The sequence below is a fragment of the Gopherus flavomarginatus genome, chromosome 2 (assembly GCF_025201925.1).
Source record: "Gopherus flavomarginatus isolate rGopFla2 chromosome 2, rGopFla2.mat.asm, whole genome shotgun sequence".
Lineage (NCBI taxonomy): Eukaryota > Metazoa > Chordata > Testudines > Testudinidae > Gopherus > Gopherus flavomarginatus.
The window spans coordinates 34,147,980-34,163,451 of NC_066618.1; the positions used below are offsets into that span (position 1 = coordinate 34,147,980).

Below are 15,472 nucleotides of genomic sequence, written 5' to 3' on the forward strand. Positions count from 1 at the left end.
GGGTGAGACTCCATTCTACCAGAGTGCAAGGAAACTCTGCAGCATCTCTGTGAGACATACCCTTACTAGATATATGTAGGGTGGTTACCTGGAGATCCATACACATCTTTACAACACATTACACATTGGTCCAGACTTCTGCAGGTACAACAGTGGGGATGGCAAACATCCATACCATCTGCATCCTCACACCCATCTCCTGTTTGACAATCGCTTACTAATCTCACATGTGTGGAATACACATAGGGACCATCACTTGAAGGAGAAATGGAGTTTACTTACCTGTAACTGGAGCTTCTCCAAGATGTGCAATCCCTAACTGTATTCCACTACCCACCCTCCATCACCTCTGCTGCAGACCATGACCAGATACACTGAACTGAAAAGGAACTGGAATGGAGTTGGTCCACACTGCCCCTTTATACCTTTGGTTTGCAGCATGAGAACAACTGCACATGTGCAGACTTACTGAAAGCTCTGGGGCAAGCAGTTGATGCACATGCAAACCCCACTTGTGGAATACAAATAGGGACCTTAAATCTTGAAGAACCTCCAGTTACTGGAAATTAACCTCAATTTAATATTCTAGGGTCCCTCTTATTTTTAGCATTCTCACCCACATATTTTATATCAGCCTCTTTCCATTTTTTTCATAATCTCTCTCTCTCTCTTTCTCAGGCTGTTTTTTCTCACAAAATCAAGTCACTTTTCTTTTCACAATTTTAGAATAATTAGTTAGCAGTGACTCTCTTATCCTGGCATTGTTTCTCACCATAGATGGCTAGAAAAACTAAAACATAGATTGTATGAAGTGATCACATGCTTGTACCATAGAAAATATGGATATATTTTCTTTCAAACATTTCAGCTCAATGAAGTACAATGCATCAGCATGGTCTCTGGGATATAGCAATGATCAATGATTTTTTAGTCTAACTAGTTAAGAATTTGTCTTTAATCAAGACTGTTAGATTGACATTATATATGCTTTTAAGGGTCCATAAAGTACTATGAATGTCACATTGTCGCATAACTGCCAGTTCCTTTTTGCCGGAGGCAAATTCCTAAGAAGAATTCCATATGCATTAATTTAACCACACTGTACCAAAACTGCTAGTTTTCTGTTTTACATATTAATATATAAATCTTTGCTTGGTAAACTGAATTGATTAATAAATAAATAGTATTTTTCAGTCGTAGTTCTACAGAGTCACACTGGTATATTGTTTAGTTTGATTTTGTTTTTGCCTTTTCATTTTCAGTGCTAGTTAGGACAACCCAGAAAATGCCCAGCTGCTTCATCAGGTGCTCCTAGTGCACCAGGATCATGTCTCACATTCACTAAAATGGCTGGTATAATCACTGTTGGAGAAGAACTGCATGTTCATTTACACTGTGTGAATGAATGGATAATAATGTCCCTTGTCTTGAGCTGTCAGGTCTAATGTGAAATATGGAAGTATTTTAGACTGCCTGTAAAATAGTCTAGCCTTAATATGCAGCAAGGAGACCCTGTGGATTCTAAATTAACTGTAACTCTTAGTAGAAGCAACCCAGTGACAGTTGCAATGTTTTGAATATCTCGGTCATAATGTCAATTTTAATACATTTTTTAATATTTGTATAAAATGCAGGTTTGTCATTTAAAAGTAACATTTATTTTGGTTTTCACGTAGGATGCTGGAGAAATGGTTCGCTCCTTTGTTGGTGGCTTGGAACTGATTGTCAGTTTGCTAAAATCCGAGAATAAAGAAGTTTTAGCAAGTGTATGTGCTGCTATTACCAACATAGCCAAGGATGAAGAGAATTTAGCTGTTATAACAGATCATGGTGTCGTTCCTCTGTTGTCCAAACTAGCAAACACAGTAAGTGAGATCTTTCTGTAATATCCAACCATCTATACAAATTGAATTAGCCATTCGATTCCAGTCCTTGTATCAAACCCAAAGCGAAAGAGCATGGCATGAGTGGTGAGTTCTACAGCAGTTGTGGAAAAGGGATATAGACTCTTTTCCCACTTCAGAATGTAGACTGGCTATGAAGTCACTCTGTGACTAATACTACAGCTGCTTTGGCGCATGCACCCCTTTTTAGTATTCCTTGCAAGTAGTACAAAGGGGATAAGGGTGCCTCTCTATGTAGCAGCTGTCCTCTGGGAGGAACAAGGAGGAAGGGAATGAGCAGTATATTTGAACAACACAGAGAAATCCTTATCAGAATCTTAGTGATGGAACCACATTCCAAGCTGTGGCTTTTCGTACAGATTTTAACACTAATTTTGCCTCATTTCCAACCAGCCTATACAGAAACCTGACTCTTTAAAAATATATAGCATCCGTTAAGCACAGAACAGTATAAAGCTGTCAGCTCCACTTCACGCATGCAAGATTCTTAATAAATTGAGATTATAGTACATTGCTTTCTTTCTTTCTTTCTTTCTTTCTTTCTTGTGGCTGCCCTTAAACTACTTGGAAATATGGTTCTCCTACTTATTTAAGAAAGATATTTAATGGATTCTTTTTTTTTGTTTTTGCCCAGAACAATGACAAATTAAGGCATCATTTAGCAGAGGCCATTTCTCGCTGTTGTATGTGGGGAAGTAACAGAATTGCCTTTGGAGAAACCAAAGCTGTGGCCCCTTTAGTACGTTACTTGAAATCAAATGACACATCAGTTCATCGAGCTACTGCTCAGGCCTTGTACCAACTTTCAGAGGATCCCAATAACTGCATCACCATGCATGAAAATGGAGTAGTGAAGGTAAGGTGCAAGATTTTTGTAACTCTGGGTTCAAATTGTTAAATAGCATTGGCATGATAAGAAGAAGAGTTCCAGCACATTAGGAATTTCTGAATATACTTGACCACATGAGATCAACTCAGGTTTGTTACAGAGAACTTTGGGTAAACAATGAGTTAGAGAGTATTTATATTCTAAAAAGAAGTCAGCTGGATGGTTGACAGAAATGGTAATATGACATGAGCCATTCACCTCTAGATTATTCACTCAACTCAAGTCCAAGCTGGCTGTGATGCAGAGTCATTATTGTCTTACTATTTCAACTAGTCTTTGAAAAAAATTAGATCATCTTAGTGAATGGTTGAATTCTTTGCCACAGTAGCCACCTAGTAGTGAAAGAATCTGAGAGCAGCTGAATCCTATAATGTAATGGGTCTTGTTGGGCCAAATTAAGGTAGAGTAGTACAAGCCTAGGAGCAGTTTTGGCTCTGCATTCACTTATAAAAGTCTTGGGACATGACAACAAATTAACCAAAGGTTTTTATCTGTTAGGGGTATGTCTTCTTATCAGAAGCTTTTTCCAGTAAAGGTTTTGACTCCAGAGGTTAAAGTCAGAGGAACTGGACAGAACAGGATTATGGCCTTTGAGATGGGGGGAAGGGGATGAGAAGTGTGTTAAGCCAATTATGGTAAATTTCCTAAAGGGTTTACTATTTAGAATTCTTCTTTTTACTTTAGCATCCAGAGTAAATGTGCTGGGAGCAAAAGAGATGCTTTATGGTGCAATCTTATTGTGAATTTTAAAGTCATATCTTGTATTTGTGTTAATGATGATGCATTTATTGTAGGAATCAGTTGAGAGGCCAAAATTTGAATTGAGGTGACCAGATGTCCCTTTTTAAGCCCTCCTGTAGGTGTCCTGACTTTTTCTTAAAAAGAGGAAAATTGTCCAATATTTTCTGTCTCCCTCCTCCCCCACTCAGTACTGGTGAGTCCTGGTGCTGGCCGGATCTCTGCTCACCAGCCATCTGCCCACCAGCAGCAAGTGAGGGGATCCAGTGGCCGATGATAGGGGTGGGTGGCATGACAAAACTGCAGTGCATGGACCAGCCACTCCCCCTGCCGGTCCGTCAGTGCAGCCCCCGCTGCATGCAAACTCTTGGCCAGCAGAGCCCCGCCCCCCATCCCATTTCTGCCGGCACTGACTGTGTGCTGTGGTGTCTGGTGTGTGCTTCCAGCCACAGGAGGTGGAGGGGGTAAGAGATGAGCTCTGCAAAGACACAGGCCAGGTTATCCCTTCCCCGGCCCCTTCTCTCCCTTCTCATCCCTCCCGCACAGTACCAAAATGCTGCTGCTGGCCACCTTCTGGTGTGAATCCTGGCAGAAATCTGGGGAGGGGGGCCTGCATGCTCCCCCACCATGTGCTGCTTTGGGAAGATGTGGCACCAGGAACCAGGAGAAGCGGGTCCATCCAATGGTCCCAGCCAGCCAGGCAGGGTGGAGAGCACCAGGCAGGGAAGGTCCAGTCAGTCAGTCACCCCACCCCATGTGAGAGAGGTGTATGGGTGTGTGTGTGTTACCTCTCCTCATGTGAACCCTAAAGCACTAAAGATAAGAAGGTAAATAAAAAGAATCCAACTACACAGTATTTCTTTTTAACATGGGTGCTGTCAACTTGATGTTAATTTGAACATTTATACTTCATAGTTCTGATTGATTGCCATTGAACTCGCTTGAACATGAGTAATTTTCCAGGTGTCTTGTATTCAGCATAGGGAAATATGGTCAGCCTAGGAGTGACTCAAGTTTGAACTACTCTCTTGCCCCTATTATGTAGTCCCGGTAGGTCTAGATGAGGTATATTGGTAATGTAGTGTGGGGAAGCTTTATGCTACCATCACAGCCCATCTTGCAACTGTTCTCTATGGATAGAGAGAATTCGGGGTTGTCTCTTCATTTTTGATGCCTTCTGTTCCTGCTTATCCTCCCTTTCTAGTCTGGACCCTTGTCCCGATCACCAGCATCCTTTTCCTGCTCATTGCCCAACTGCAGTTTGTTGTTCTCACTCATTGTATCATGTCTAAAATTTGATTACGAGTACCCTACAAGAAGGACCTTCTCTTCCTTTTGATCTGTAAAGCTCATAGCACGCTTTAAGCTGTATAGTATGATGATAAAGTACTTTTATTTTATTGAGATTTCACCTGGATCTAGGTTCATTTTTAACTTTCAGTTCTAGCTATAGCAGCTTCTAGCTTGGCTGGTAAATTTGCCCAACATTTCCCATTATAAGATCTTATTTTCAGTTCCCTATAACTTTGCCAGACTTTAACCATTTGGGCTGAAATTTTCCATGCCAGGTGCCCACATTCCCCATCCCCATACCTCTGGGGATGGGGAATGTGGGCAGGGGTCCAGGTGGCTGGGGGCGGGGTGAGAGAGAGATTGATGAGTGTGTGAGAGAACTGGGATGGGCTGGGGCAAGGTGCTGGGGAGTTGCACTGAGGAGGGACTGGGAATAGCTGTTCAGAGAAACAGGGAATGATAGGGGAAGACTGGTAGTGGGGTTAGGGAGGACTGGGATAGGGAGTCTGGAAGGGTGAGACTTCAGATCTTAAACTACAATGTAAAATTAAACATTTTAGCAGCATTGTCATTTAAGGTCTGAAGTCTGAGTTATTGTTAGGCATTCTTAGCCTATGCATGGCTGGAATCTTTGAGCTAACAATGGTTATGACACTTTGAATAGTTTTAAAACCATCCCAAACCCCTGTCCCAAATTTCAAAAAAATAGTATACAAAAACAAGGCTTCTTGAGGGGGAGAAGTGAGCTTATTGTTGTAAGTGAAGGCTTGGGGAACAATTCCAATTAATATTTTAAAATTCAAAGATGCAAGTTTTTAATATAATTTTGTCTAGCATCAAATATGTGTGTGATTGGCTTCAATTCCCTCCATAGTTAGTTTTTAAGAGCTACAAATTAACTGGTTACACTAAATTGCATAATTTTATTAAACACCTGCATAAAATACAATATTTAAATTCTCCATGTATTAATTTTCATTTACATTCAAGTGAGTAATCATAGCAGTGTTTAATTACCTACATTTATTCTGAAGAATATGAAATAATTATATATGTCTAAACCTACCAAAACACTTTTTCACAAGTAATTATTTCTGGGCTTTAATTACACTGCTCTACAGCCAAAATGCTTCTGAAATAAATGTAGTCCAACTTTACTAATTCTGGGTCACTGAGAACGAAAATGATGCTTAAAATTGTTGATTGGCTCTAGTTTTCAAGATATGCTATTGGATCAGTATATACGACCCTTGACTTGGGAATGGCGGAGGATAAGTGAGTTATAAAGGGAAGAGATCTCAATTTAAACCAGAAATGACTAAAATACATCTTTGACTGGATCTATGAATAAATCTATGACTGGGTTTGGACAGTACTTGCTTTTTAGGCAAAACAATGAATGATGCAATCTGAAGCTGGTATTGCATCATACATGATATGAATTGCATCATGTTATTCCTAGAAGACATGGATGATGCAATCATAACGAAGCTTACATCACTCTGCTGAACAAATTGCCCTATATCAGCTCTAGAAATCATCCAGTGTCGTGCTCTCTTATTTGTCAGTGTTTGATTTTGCAAAGGGACACATTTCTGTTTAGCCAAAGTGGGCAGAGATGCCTCGTACTTGTGTGAACAGTGCAGATAACTTCTGTTATGTTTGGTGAAGTGACTTTTGCATCACAAAAGCGCAGTATAACCACTATGGTTAAGAAAGCCTATCATCTTTCTTTTGGCTGCAAAATTGGAGATCAGGACAAGAGGTGGGCCCCACACATATGCTGCAACACTTGTGCAACAAATCTTTGCCAGTGGTTGAACAGGAAAAGGAAATCTATGCCTTTTGCAGTGCCGATGATTTGGAGAGAGCCAACAGATCATACCAGCAATTGTTACTTCTGCATGGTGCCTCCAGCTGCGAAAGGTGTATCAAAGAAAAAAAAGTGGACTGTGCATTATCCAAACATTCCATCAGCTATACGCCCAGTACCCCACGGAGAAGGACTGCCGGTTCCTGATGCACCAGAATCATTCTCACTTGAGTCAGACGAGGAAGAGGAAGAGGATGAAACTTCTGGTCCTGAACCATCAATGTCACAGGACTCACATTTTCTCCCATCTTCCTCCTCTGAACCACACCTCATAACACAAGACCTTGTCAGGGATTTGGAACTACCCAAGAGTAAGGCAGAGCTGTTGGACTCCAGATTACAGCAGAGGAATCTCCTGGCAAGCTATCAGGGCAAATGGAGCCCATCAATGTTGCAGACCATTGCTGGATAGTGACAAGAGATGCTCCATTTAATGAATACAAGAGACAAGCCAAGAAGCGCCGAGTAGACACTGAATAGGACTAAACTATGTACATAATAGTTTTTTGCCTTTTGGTTTACAATTTATGATTAAAACTCTACTATATACACAATATACATAGACATAAAATGTAAAAACTTAAATATCTTAGAAACAGTAGCCAATCAGTTGTTTTAATTGTCATATTTGAATTCAGCACATCAAAATACATAATAAATATCACATTTTATCTCTGAAGCAGACGACTTCTCAAAAATTGTAGACAATGTTATCCAAATATTTTGAAAGTTTATAACTTATGAACTGAGGTATTATTAAAGGCCTCTTCCTTGAAGTCCTGAGCTTTGACGAAGTATTAACATGAGGCCAGTTGATAGAAAGAGAAGCCTTGGTGTCAATTGTTTTAAAGAATGGCTCAAGGAAAGATGTTGAGAAATGGAGAGAAACTTATGGCTTATCTAAATAAACTGTCAATGTTTGGCAAGCTGGGTTACAAATTAACTTTGTACTAGCCTGCTGCTTACTAATTGTCTGCGTGGACTCTGCTGCCATGCACTAAAGGTTCCCTAATGCAGCAACAAGATCCACACAGACAATATGTGGCAGACTACTGCAAGGTACATTTACACCCCAACTTGCTGTGCAGTAACTATTCATCTAGATAGTGTGAAACTTCTGTTCAACTCCCTGTAGGCAATAAACTTGTATATGAATTAGTGTGAAGCATGCCAACATACACTATAGTATTTCTTTCCCATCAAATTGGAAATTACCACTGTTTCCTGAGAAGCATATTGCATTGCCTTACCTCAATGCTTTTTAAAAGACCCTTCTCCCTTTTGCCCCCCCAAAATCACCCATCCTCTAAAATTCCCAATCCAAAGTAATTTTTGTTATTAAATATGGGTAAAAACTTGAGACCTGCTCCCCCTTCATGACGCATAAAAGGGACAGAGTGGTGCATAAAAGGGACTTGGTGAGCAGGGGCAGCTCTAGACATTTTGCTGCCCCAAACACGGAGGGTCTGCTGGTCCCGCGGCTTCAGCGGCCCCTCCGCAGGCATGCCTGCGGGAGGTCCACTGAAGCCGTGGGACCAGCAGACCCTCCACAGGCAAGCCGCCGAAACCTGCCTGCCGCCCTAGCAGCAACTGGCAGAGCGCCCCCAGTGGCTTGCCGCCCCAGGCACACGCTTGGAGCGCTGGTGCCTGGATCTGCCTCTGATGGTGAGGGTTTGTGTTTGGTCTGTCTTTTTGTTCATTTATTTTCTGGCAAAATCATGTGGCTTGACTGTGGGCCTCTGAACAGTCTGGGTGAGTCAGGTCTGTTTGTGTCTTAGTGAGGGGAGGGCTATGTGGCTGGGACCCTTGGGTCCTTGATCCGATCCAGTGTTTGATCAGTCCCAGAGGGCAATTCCTTCATGCTAATGAGGGAGTGGAGCTGAACAACAAGGCCTGATATATAAGTCATTTGCCTGGCTAACTCCTGAGTAGGAGAACAGGAGCAGCAATCAGTAGCATTTCAGAGGGAGTTTATAGAGGGAATGTGTAAGGTTTTCATTCTATGTACAGTTCTACACTCAGTGCCATGATGGTCAGTGATGGAACAGTGGTTGTGACCTGCAATGAATATGCCATGTGTTCTTTCCTGCCTGAAGCCAGAAATCAAACCAGAGAGGAGCCTTGGTAGTTCATAATCACCAGAGACAAGAGAACCAGGTGGCATTCTACATGGCTGGAGGCAGACGTGGATGGGTAGACTGTGACCACCAGAGAGAAGAGGACTAGAAAGAATTCAACACAACTAGAAGAATCCTATCATTATCATGTTCCTGGCATGGAAACTAAAGAAAATATCTCTGAAGATCCAGCTGGTCAAATGGAATGGAGAGGTGTACAGGATATACCTGAGGATGGCTTCTCAACCCAACCTACAAGCATGCCCACAAAAGAGGAAGACAGATGATCCTTGTTGGGGATGCTGTACTAAGAAGAATGGAAAGAACATTCTGCAAAGGACAGGTGGACAACAGGATGGTTAGTGTACACTCTTCCCGGAGCCAAGAAACGAGATGTAACTTTAAGATTGAATAATAGATAATGAGATAATAATCCACTGATGACAGTGCGTATCAGCACTAATGACACTGCTTCACAGGACATTTTACAGATTATTGATGACTTCAAGGAACTCAGAAGGATGCTGAAGGAGAAGAATGTCCATGTGATCGGCTCGGAGATATTTTCTGCCTCGTAAGTGAAGAAAGACAGAAGGCAGAAGCTTCTGCAAGTGAACACTGACTAGGTGAGTAATGTAAGGGCTTTGATGTTGTGGAACATTAGTATACCTTCTACGGGGAGAGGGGCTATATAGTGTGGATGGCCTCCATGTCAGTAGAAAGAGAACCAGTCTTCCAGGGCACAGGCTGGCTAGACTAGTCAAGCGTGTATTAAACTAACAACAAAAAGGGAGGGTGAAATGATGGAAGAAATTAGCATGATTTAGCACAAAATCAAGCTGTTGAGAACAAAATTAATCAAGACACCATGGGAAGTGAAAAGAAATTCATATAATTGTCTATACAACAATGCTCGGAACCTGGATAATAAACAAGAGGAATTGGAATAGTTCATTTATGAACATAAATTCAACCTAGCTGATAGGACTAAAGCCTGATGGGAAGATTTACATGATTGGAATGTGAAAATCAGTGATTATAACGAAGGCTGCAAGTCTGTCACAGAAGTAATGGATGGCATGACTTTCTGGGACCTCTGTGACTTCTGCAGCTGCAATGGAGTGGCCCTAGGGCCAGCCACACTGGCCATTGTTAGGGTGGCCCTGGGACAGCTGCTGCTGGAGTGGCCCCAGGGCCAGCCACACCGGCCACTGTTGGGGCGGCCTGGTGCAGCTTGCCTCAGGGGCTCCAAGGATAGCAATGGTCTTGAGGGTGGCCCTAGAGCAGCGGTCTCAGAGCAGCTGTGGTCCTGGGGGCTGCCCCGGAGGCCATTGGAGCAGTGGTCCCTGGGAGCCTTGGAGCAGCATACAAACAGGGGCAATTAGCCCCCATCACTGAAGCAGGGGCGAGCTGTTGGCCCCCTGGGACTCCCAGAGCAGTGTTGCCCTGGGGCCACCCAGAGCAGCAGCGCCCTGGGGCCCCAGGAGCAGCTAAGATTTAGTCAGGGGTATTTTTAGTAAAAGTTATGGATAGGTCATGGGCCATGAATTTTTGTTTATTGCCCATGACCTGTCCATGACTTTTACTAAAAAAAAAACCCCATGACTAAATCTTAGCCTTAATTATAACGTATTTAGGAAGGATTGAGTGGGCAGAAGGAATGGGAGAGTAACATTCTATGTCAACAAGTCACCTTTTTCCAAGTCATTGACAAGAACATGATCTTGAATGCTTATGGATCAGTGTTCTAACAGTTAAAGCACAAGATGGGATTCTCGTTGGTGTCTGCTACAGATCACTAAATCACATGAGAGAACAGGATGACTGATTCCTTCAGAATCTATCTAACCATAATGTGAGGAAAAAAACTCCATTATTATGGGGGACTTCAATCTGAGTGACATATGCTGGAGGTTTCATGCTGCCAGTACTAAAATGTCCTCAAAATTTCTAAAAATTATAGATGATCATTTCCTGACTCAAAAAGTGTTGCATACAACATGAGGAAATTCTGTACTAAACCTCATCTTGACTGATAAAAAGGAATTGATTCCAGAAGTAAAAATTAGTGGTTGCTTAGGTGCAAGTGATCATGGTTTCATTACATTTATGTCCAAACACTATAAAGTCCAAACCAATAATATATACTTGGTCCCTTTAAAAGGGCCACTTTCACAAAGATTAAAACTATTATGGGCCAAATCAGCTGGAGAAAAAATTAAACACAGAAATATAAATGATAATTGTAAACTGTTTAAGAACATTTTACTAGATATCCAAAAGTCACAATCCCAAAATTGAGAAAGAAGGCTACACTGGTTAAAAAACCAGTCTGGCTTACAGGGGAAATTAAAGGAGCTATAAAAAATAATATATATACGAGTATCAGAGGGGTAGCTGTGTTAGTCTGGATCTGTAAAAGCAGCTAAGAGTCCTGTGGCACCTTATAGACTAATAGATGTATTGGAGCATGAGCTTTTGTGGTATTCACCCATGAAAGCTCATACTCTAATATGTCTGTTAGTCTGTAAGGTGCCACAGGACTCTTTGCTGAATATATATACAGGGGGCTCCTGGTATGCATCTCTCCCTTATCCATTGTTTTGCATATCTGTTACTCATCAATAGGGGAATGTATTCTGATTTATGTTGGTCCTGATCCATATATTCATCATTTGCATGGATTGGGATAGACATGAATTTTTTATATATATATATAATTGGAGATATACCTATTTCCTAGAACTGGAAGGGACCTTGAAAGATCATTGAGTCCAGCCCCCTGCCTTCACTAGCAGGACCAAGTTCTGATTTTTGCCCCAGATTCCTAAGTGGCCCCCTCAAGGACTGAACTCACAACCCTGGGTTTAGCAGGCCAATGCTCAAAGCACTGAGCTATCCCCCCCCCCCATTCCCCTATTGTACAGTACAGTACTGCACTATACTTGCATCCACTGGCCATGTTCAAGGCTTATTACCTACAGAGGATGTTCTCCATGGTGATTAAGGAGATGGCAGATGAAGGAAAGCCCAGTGTAAAGGAGTTTTGGACGTCTTACGACATCTTGAATGGCATGGAAAACATTGATGCATCAGGGGAAGAGGTCACTTCACAATGTATGAATGGTGTTTGGTGCTGTGCATGGCCAGATGCTGTCCACAGCTTCATGGGATTTGATGTCATTCCTACTCTTGAGCAAGAAATTGTCAAGTTTGCGAAGGATGTCAGCTTCGAGGAGGTGGAGGAGGAGGAGGATGTATAAGAGTTGTTGTGGTCTCATGCTGAGCAAATGACAAATGAGGAACTGATTGAGCTGACCAACAACAGATATCTGAAGAAAGCAAGGACGATGATGACAATAACGTAGGACAGGAAGCCAGGAGTCTGATTACAAAGAATCTCACCCATTTCTTTGGATTGCTGGATGAGATGACAGAAATCATACAATGCAGTGATCCTTTTTGTGAATGGTCTGCCAAAGTCTCCAGAGCTCTCAATAATGGAGTGGCTTGCTACAGGGAGATCTATCATTCAAAGATTCATGCGGGAGAGCAGGCATTGATAAAATCCTTTTTTAAGATGTCTGCAACCAAAAAGCCAGCCATGGAAAAGCCAGCCCAAGAAAAGCCAGCCACCACCCCTACCTAAGTTTAGCGTAATTGACACTGTTTTATACTGTATTACTTCACTGTATTTACTGTATTAAAATGTTCTATGTGTTTGAATGGTGCTAGCAGGGTTCTACTTTGTTTTATTCAATGTTTTATTGTAAATGTGTACCATATAACCTGTCATTGTAAAAAGGTACACTGTTTAGGCAAAAAGAGAATTGTCGTAGGCGAGTGTGGTGAAGTTGTGAATGCATCCCTCCCTTATTCCATTGTTTCTTATGGGGAAAAATTGTTTCAATATTCATCTTCATTTTCAAGAATGCAACCCCAATTTATAAAGGAGACCCCTGTGTATTTGGAAAAACAAATGGAAGAAGGGAAGTTGATAACTATAAATATAAATCAGAAGCCAGGAATTGTAGAAAATTGATAAGAGAAGCCAGAGGACATAAGGTGAAATATATGGCCAGCAGAGTTAAAAACAATGACAAGGAGTTTTTTAAGTATATTAGAAATAAAAAGAATCCCAATAATGATATTGGTCCACTGCTAGAGGGGAATGGTAGAATTCTCAGTAACAATTCAGAAAAGCAGATGTATTCAATAAATATTTATGTTCTCTATTTGAGAAAAACCTGGATGATGTATTCAAATTAGTGCTGTCAAGAAATTAAAAAAAAATCATGATTAATCTTGTGATTAAAAAAATTAATCGTGATTAATTGCGTGATTAATCACACTGTTAAACAATAATTTAATACCATTTATCTAAATATTTGTAGATGTTTTCCACATTTTCAAATATATTGATTTCAGTTACAACACAGAATACAAAGTGTACAATGCTCACTTAATATTTATTTTTATTATAAATATTTGCACTGTAAAAATAAAAGAAATAGTATTTTTCAATTCATTTAATACAAGTACTATAGTGCAATCTCTTTATCATGAAAGTTGAACTTACAAATGTAGAGTCATGTACAAAAAAAAATGCATTCAAAAATAAAACAATATGAAGCTTTACAGCCTACAAGTCCTCTTAGTCCTACTTCTTGTTCAGCCAATCGCTAAGACAAACAAGTTTGTTTACATTTGCAGGAGATAATGCTGCCCACTTCTTGTTTACAATGTTACCTAAAAGTGAGAACAGGTGTTTGCATGGCATTGTTGTACCTGGTGTCACACAATATTTACATGCCAGATGCACTAAAGATTCATATGTCCCTTCATGCTTCAACCACCATTCCAGAGAACATGCATTCATGCTGATGATAGGTTCTGTTCGATAACGATCCAAAGCAGTGCAGACCAACGCATGTTCATTTTCATCATCTGAGTCAGGTGTCACCATCAAAAGGTTGATTTTATTTTTTGGTGGTTCCGGTTCTGTAGTTTTCACATCGGAGTGTTGCTCTCTTAAGACTTCTAATAGCATGCTCCACACTCTGTCCCTCTCAGATTTTGGAAGGCACTTCAGATTCTTGAATCTTGGGTCAGGTCAAGTGCTGTAAGCTATCTTTAGAAATCTCACATTGGTACTTTCTTTGCGTTTTGTCAAATCTGCAGTGAAAGTATTCTTAAAATGAACAATATGGTGGGTCATCATTGAAGGCTGCTTTAACATGAAGTATATAGCAGAATGTGGTAAAACACAGAGCAGGAGACATACAGTTCTCCCCCCAGGAGTTCAGTCACAACTTTAATTAAAACAATGAGCAGTCCGGTGGAACCGTAAACACTAACAGATTTATTTGGGCATAAGCTTTCGTGGGTAAAAAACCTCACTTCTTTAGATGCATGGAGTGATATTTACAGATGCAGGCATTATATAATGACACATGAAGAGAAGGCAGTACCTCACAAGTGGAGAACCAGTGTTGACGGAGCCAATTCGATCAGGGTGGATGTAGTCCACTCCCAATAATAGATGAGGGGGTGTCAATTCCAGGAGAGGCAAAACTGCTTTTGTAATGAGCCAGCCACTCCCAGTCCCTATTCAAGCCCAAATTAATGGTGTTAAATTTGCAAATGAACTTTAGTTCTGCTGTTTCTCTTTGAAGTCTGTTTCTCGAACTTGCTTTGATCCACCAGAATGCACAGCCTCACCCCCGTGGAGCACTGCTTTACCACGTTATATCCAAATTCGTGTTGTATCAGGTCGCATTATATCGAGGTAGAGGTGTATTTATTTGTATTGTGATAGCAATTAGAGGCCCCAATCAAGGATCAAGACCTCATTTTGGTAGGCACTGTTGTATACACACATCATAAAAAGATGGTTCTTGCCTGCAAAGAACTTGCAGTCTAAACATATGATAAGACACAACGATGGAGATGAGCAACAAGTGGGAAAGGGGATAACAATATTTATATTGATCTATTTGGTAAAATGAGCAGCATACCATCCACTTCTTAGCTTCCAGTTATTGCACACAATGTCTTACTGTTTTGAAGAAAACAATATTCTTTTAAAATATGTATATTGTTAATTAAAAGGTAGATCTGTTCCTGCCACCCAGCCCAAGTAATCTGGCTGGGCAATGAGATTTTTCATGGGAAAGGAATCCTCATACACATGTCACTGAGCAGCACTGTTGTCTGCTCCATGTCTTCTTCTTAAGCCTCAGGTCTGGAGAAGCCTCCTCTCTTATGCCCCTGCTCCACTGATAAGAGGGAGACAGTTATCAGTGAATCTTCATAGTGGTGGATCCGCGAATCCTGCCCCAAAGTACTGTTGCACATGGCTGGGGTAGGAAACCCATAGAGCAGGGGTAGGCAACCTGTGGCACACATGCCGAAGGCGGCATGCGAGCTGATTTTCAGTGGCACTTACACTGCCCAGGTCCTGGCCACTTGCCTGGGAGACTCTGCATTTAATTTAATTTTAAATGAAGCTTCTTAAACATTTTAAAAACCTTATTTACTTTACATACAACAATAGTTTAGTTATATATTGTAGACTTACAGAAAGATACCTTCTAATAATGTTAAAATGTATTACTGGCACGTGAAACCTTAAATTAGAGTGAATAAATGAAGACTC

The 15,472-nt window shown here is 41.0% G+C and overlaps 1 protein-coding gene across 5 annotated transcripts in view; it reads left to right on the plus strand.

The window, feature by feature from the left end:
* Window positions 1-15,472, plus strand: part of ODAD2 (outer dynein arm docking complex subunit 2) — a 173,819-nt gene that overhangs the window by 125,910 nt on the left and 32,437 nt on the right. For all 5 annotated transcript variants that reach the window (XM_050939024.1, XM_050939023.1, XM_050939022.1 and 2 more), the window contains 2 exons: window positions 1,677-1,865; window positions 2,539-2,760. In XM_050939024.1, the coding sequence (XP_050794981.1) occupies window positions 1,677-1,865; window positions 2,539-2,760 (411 nt within the window). The remainder of the gene's footprint in view (window positions 1-1,676; window positions 1,866-2,538; window positions 2,761-15,472) is intronic.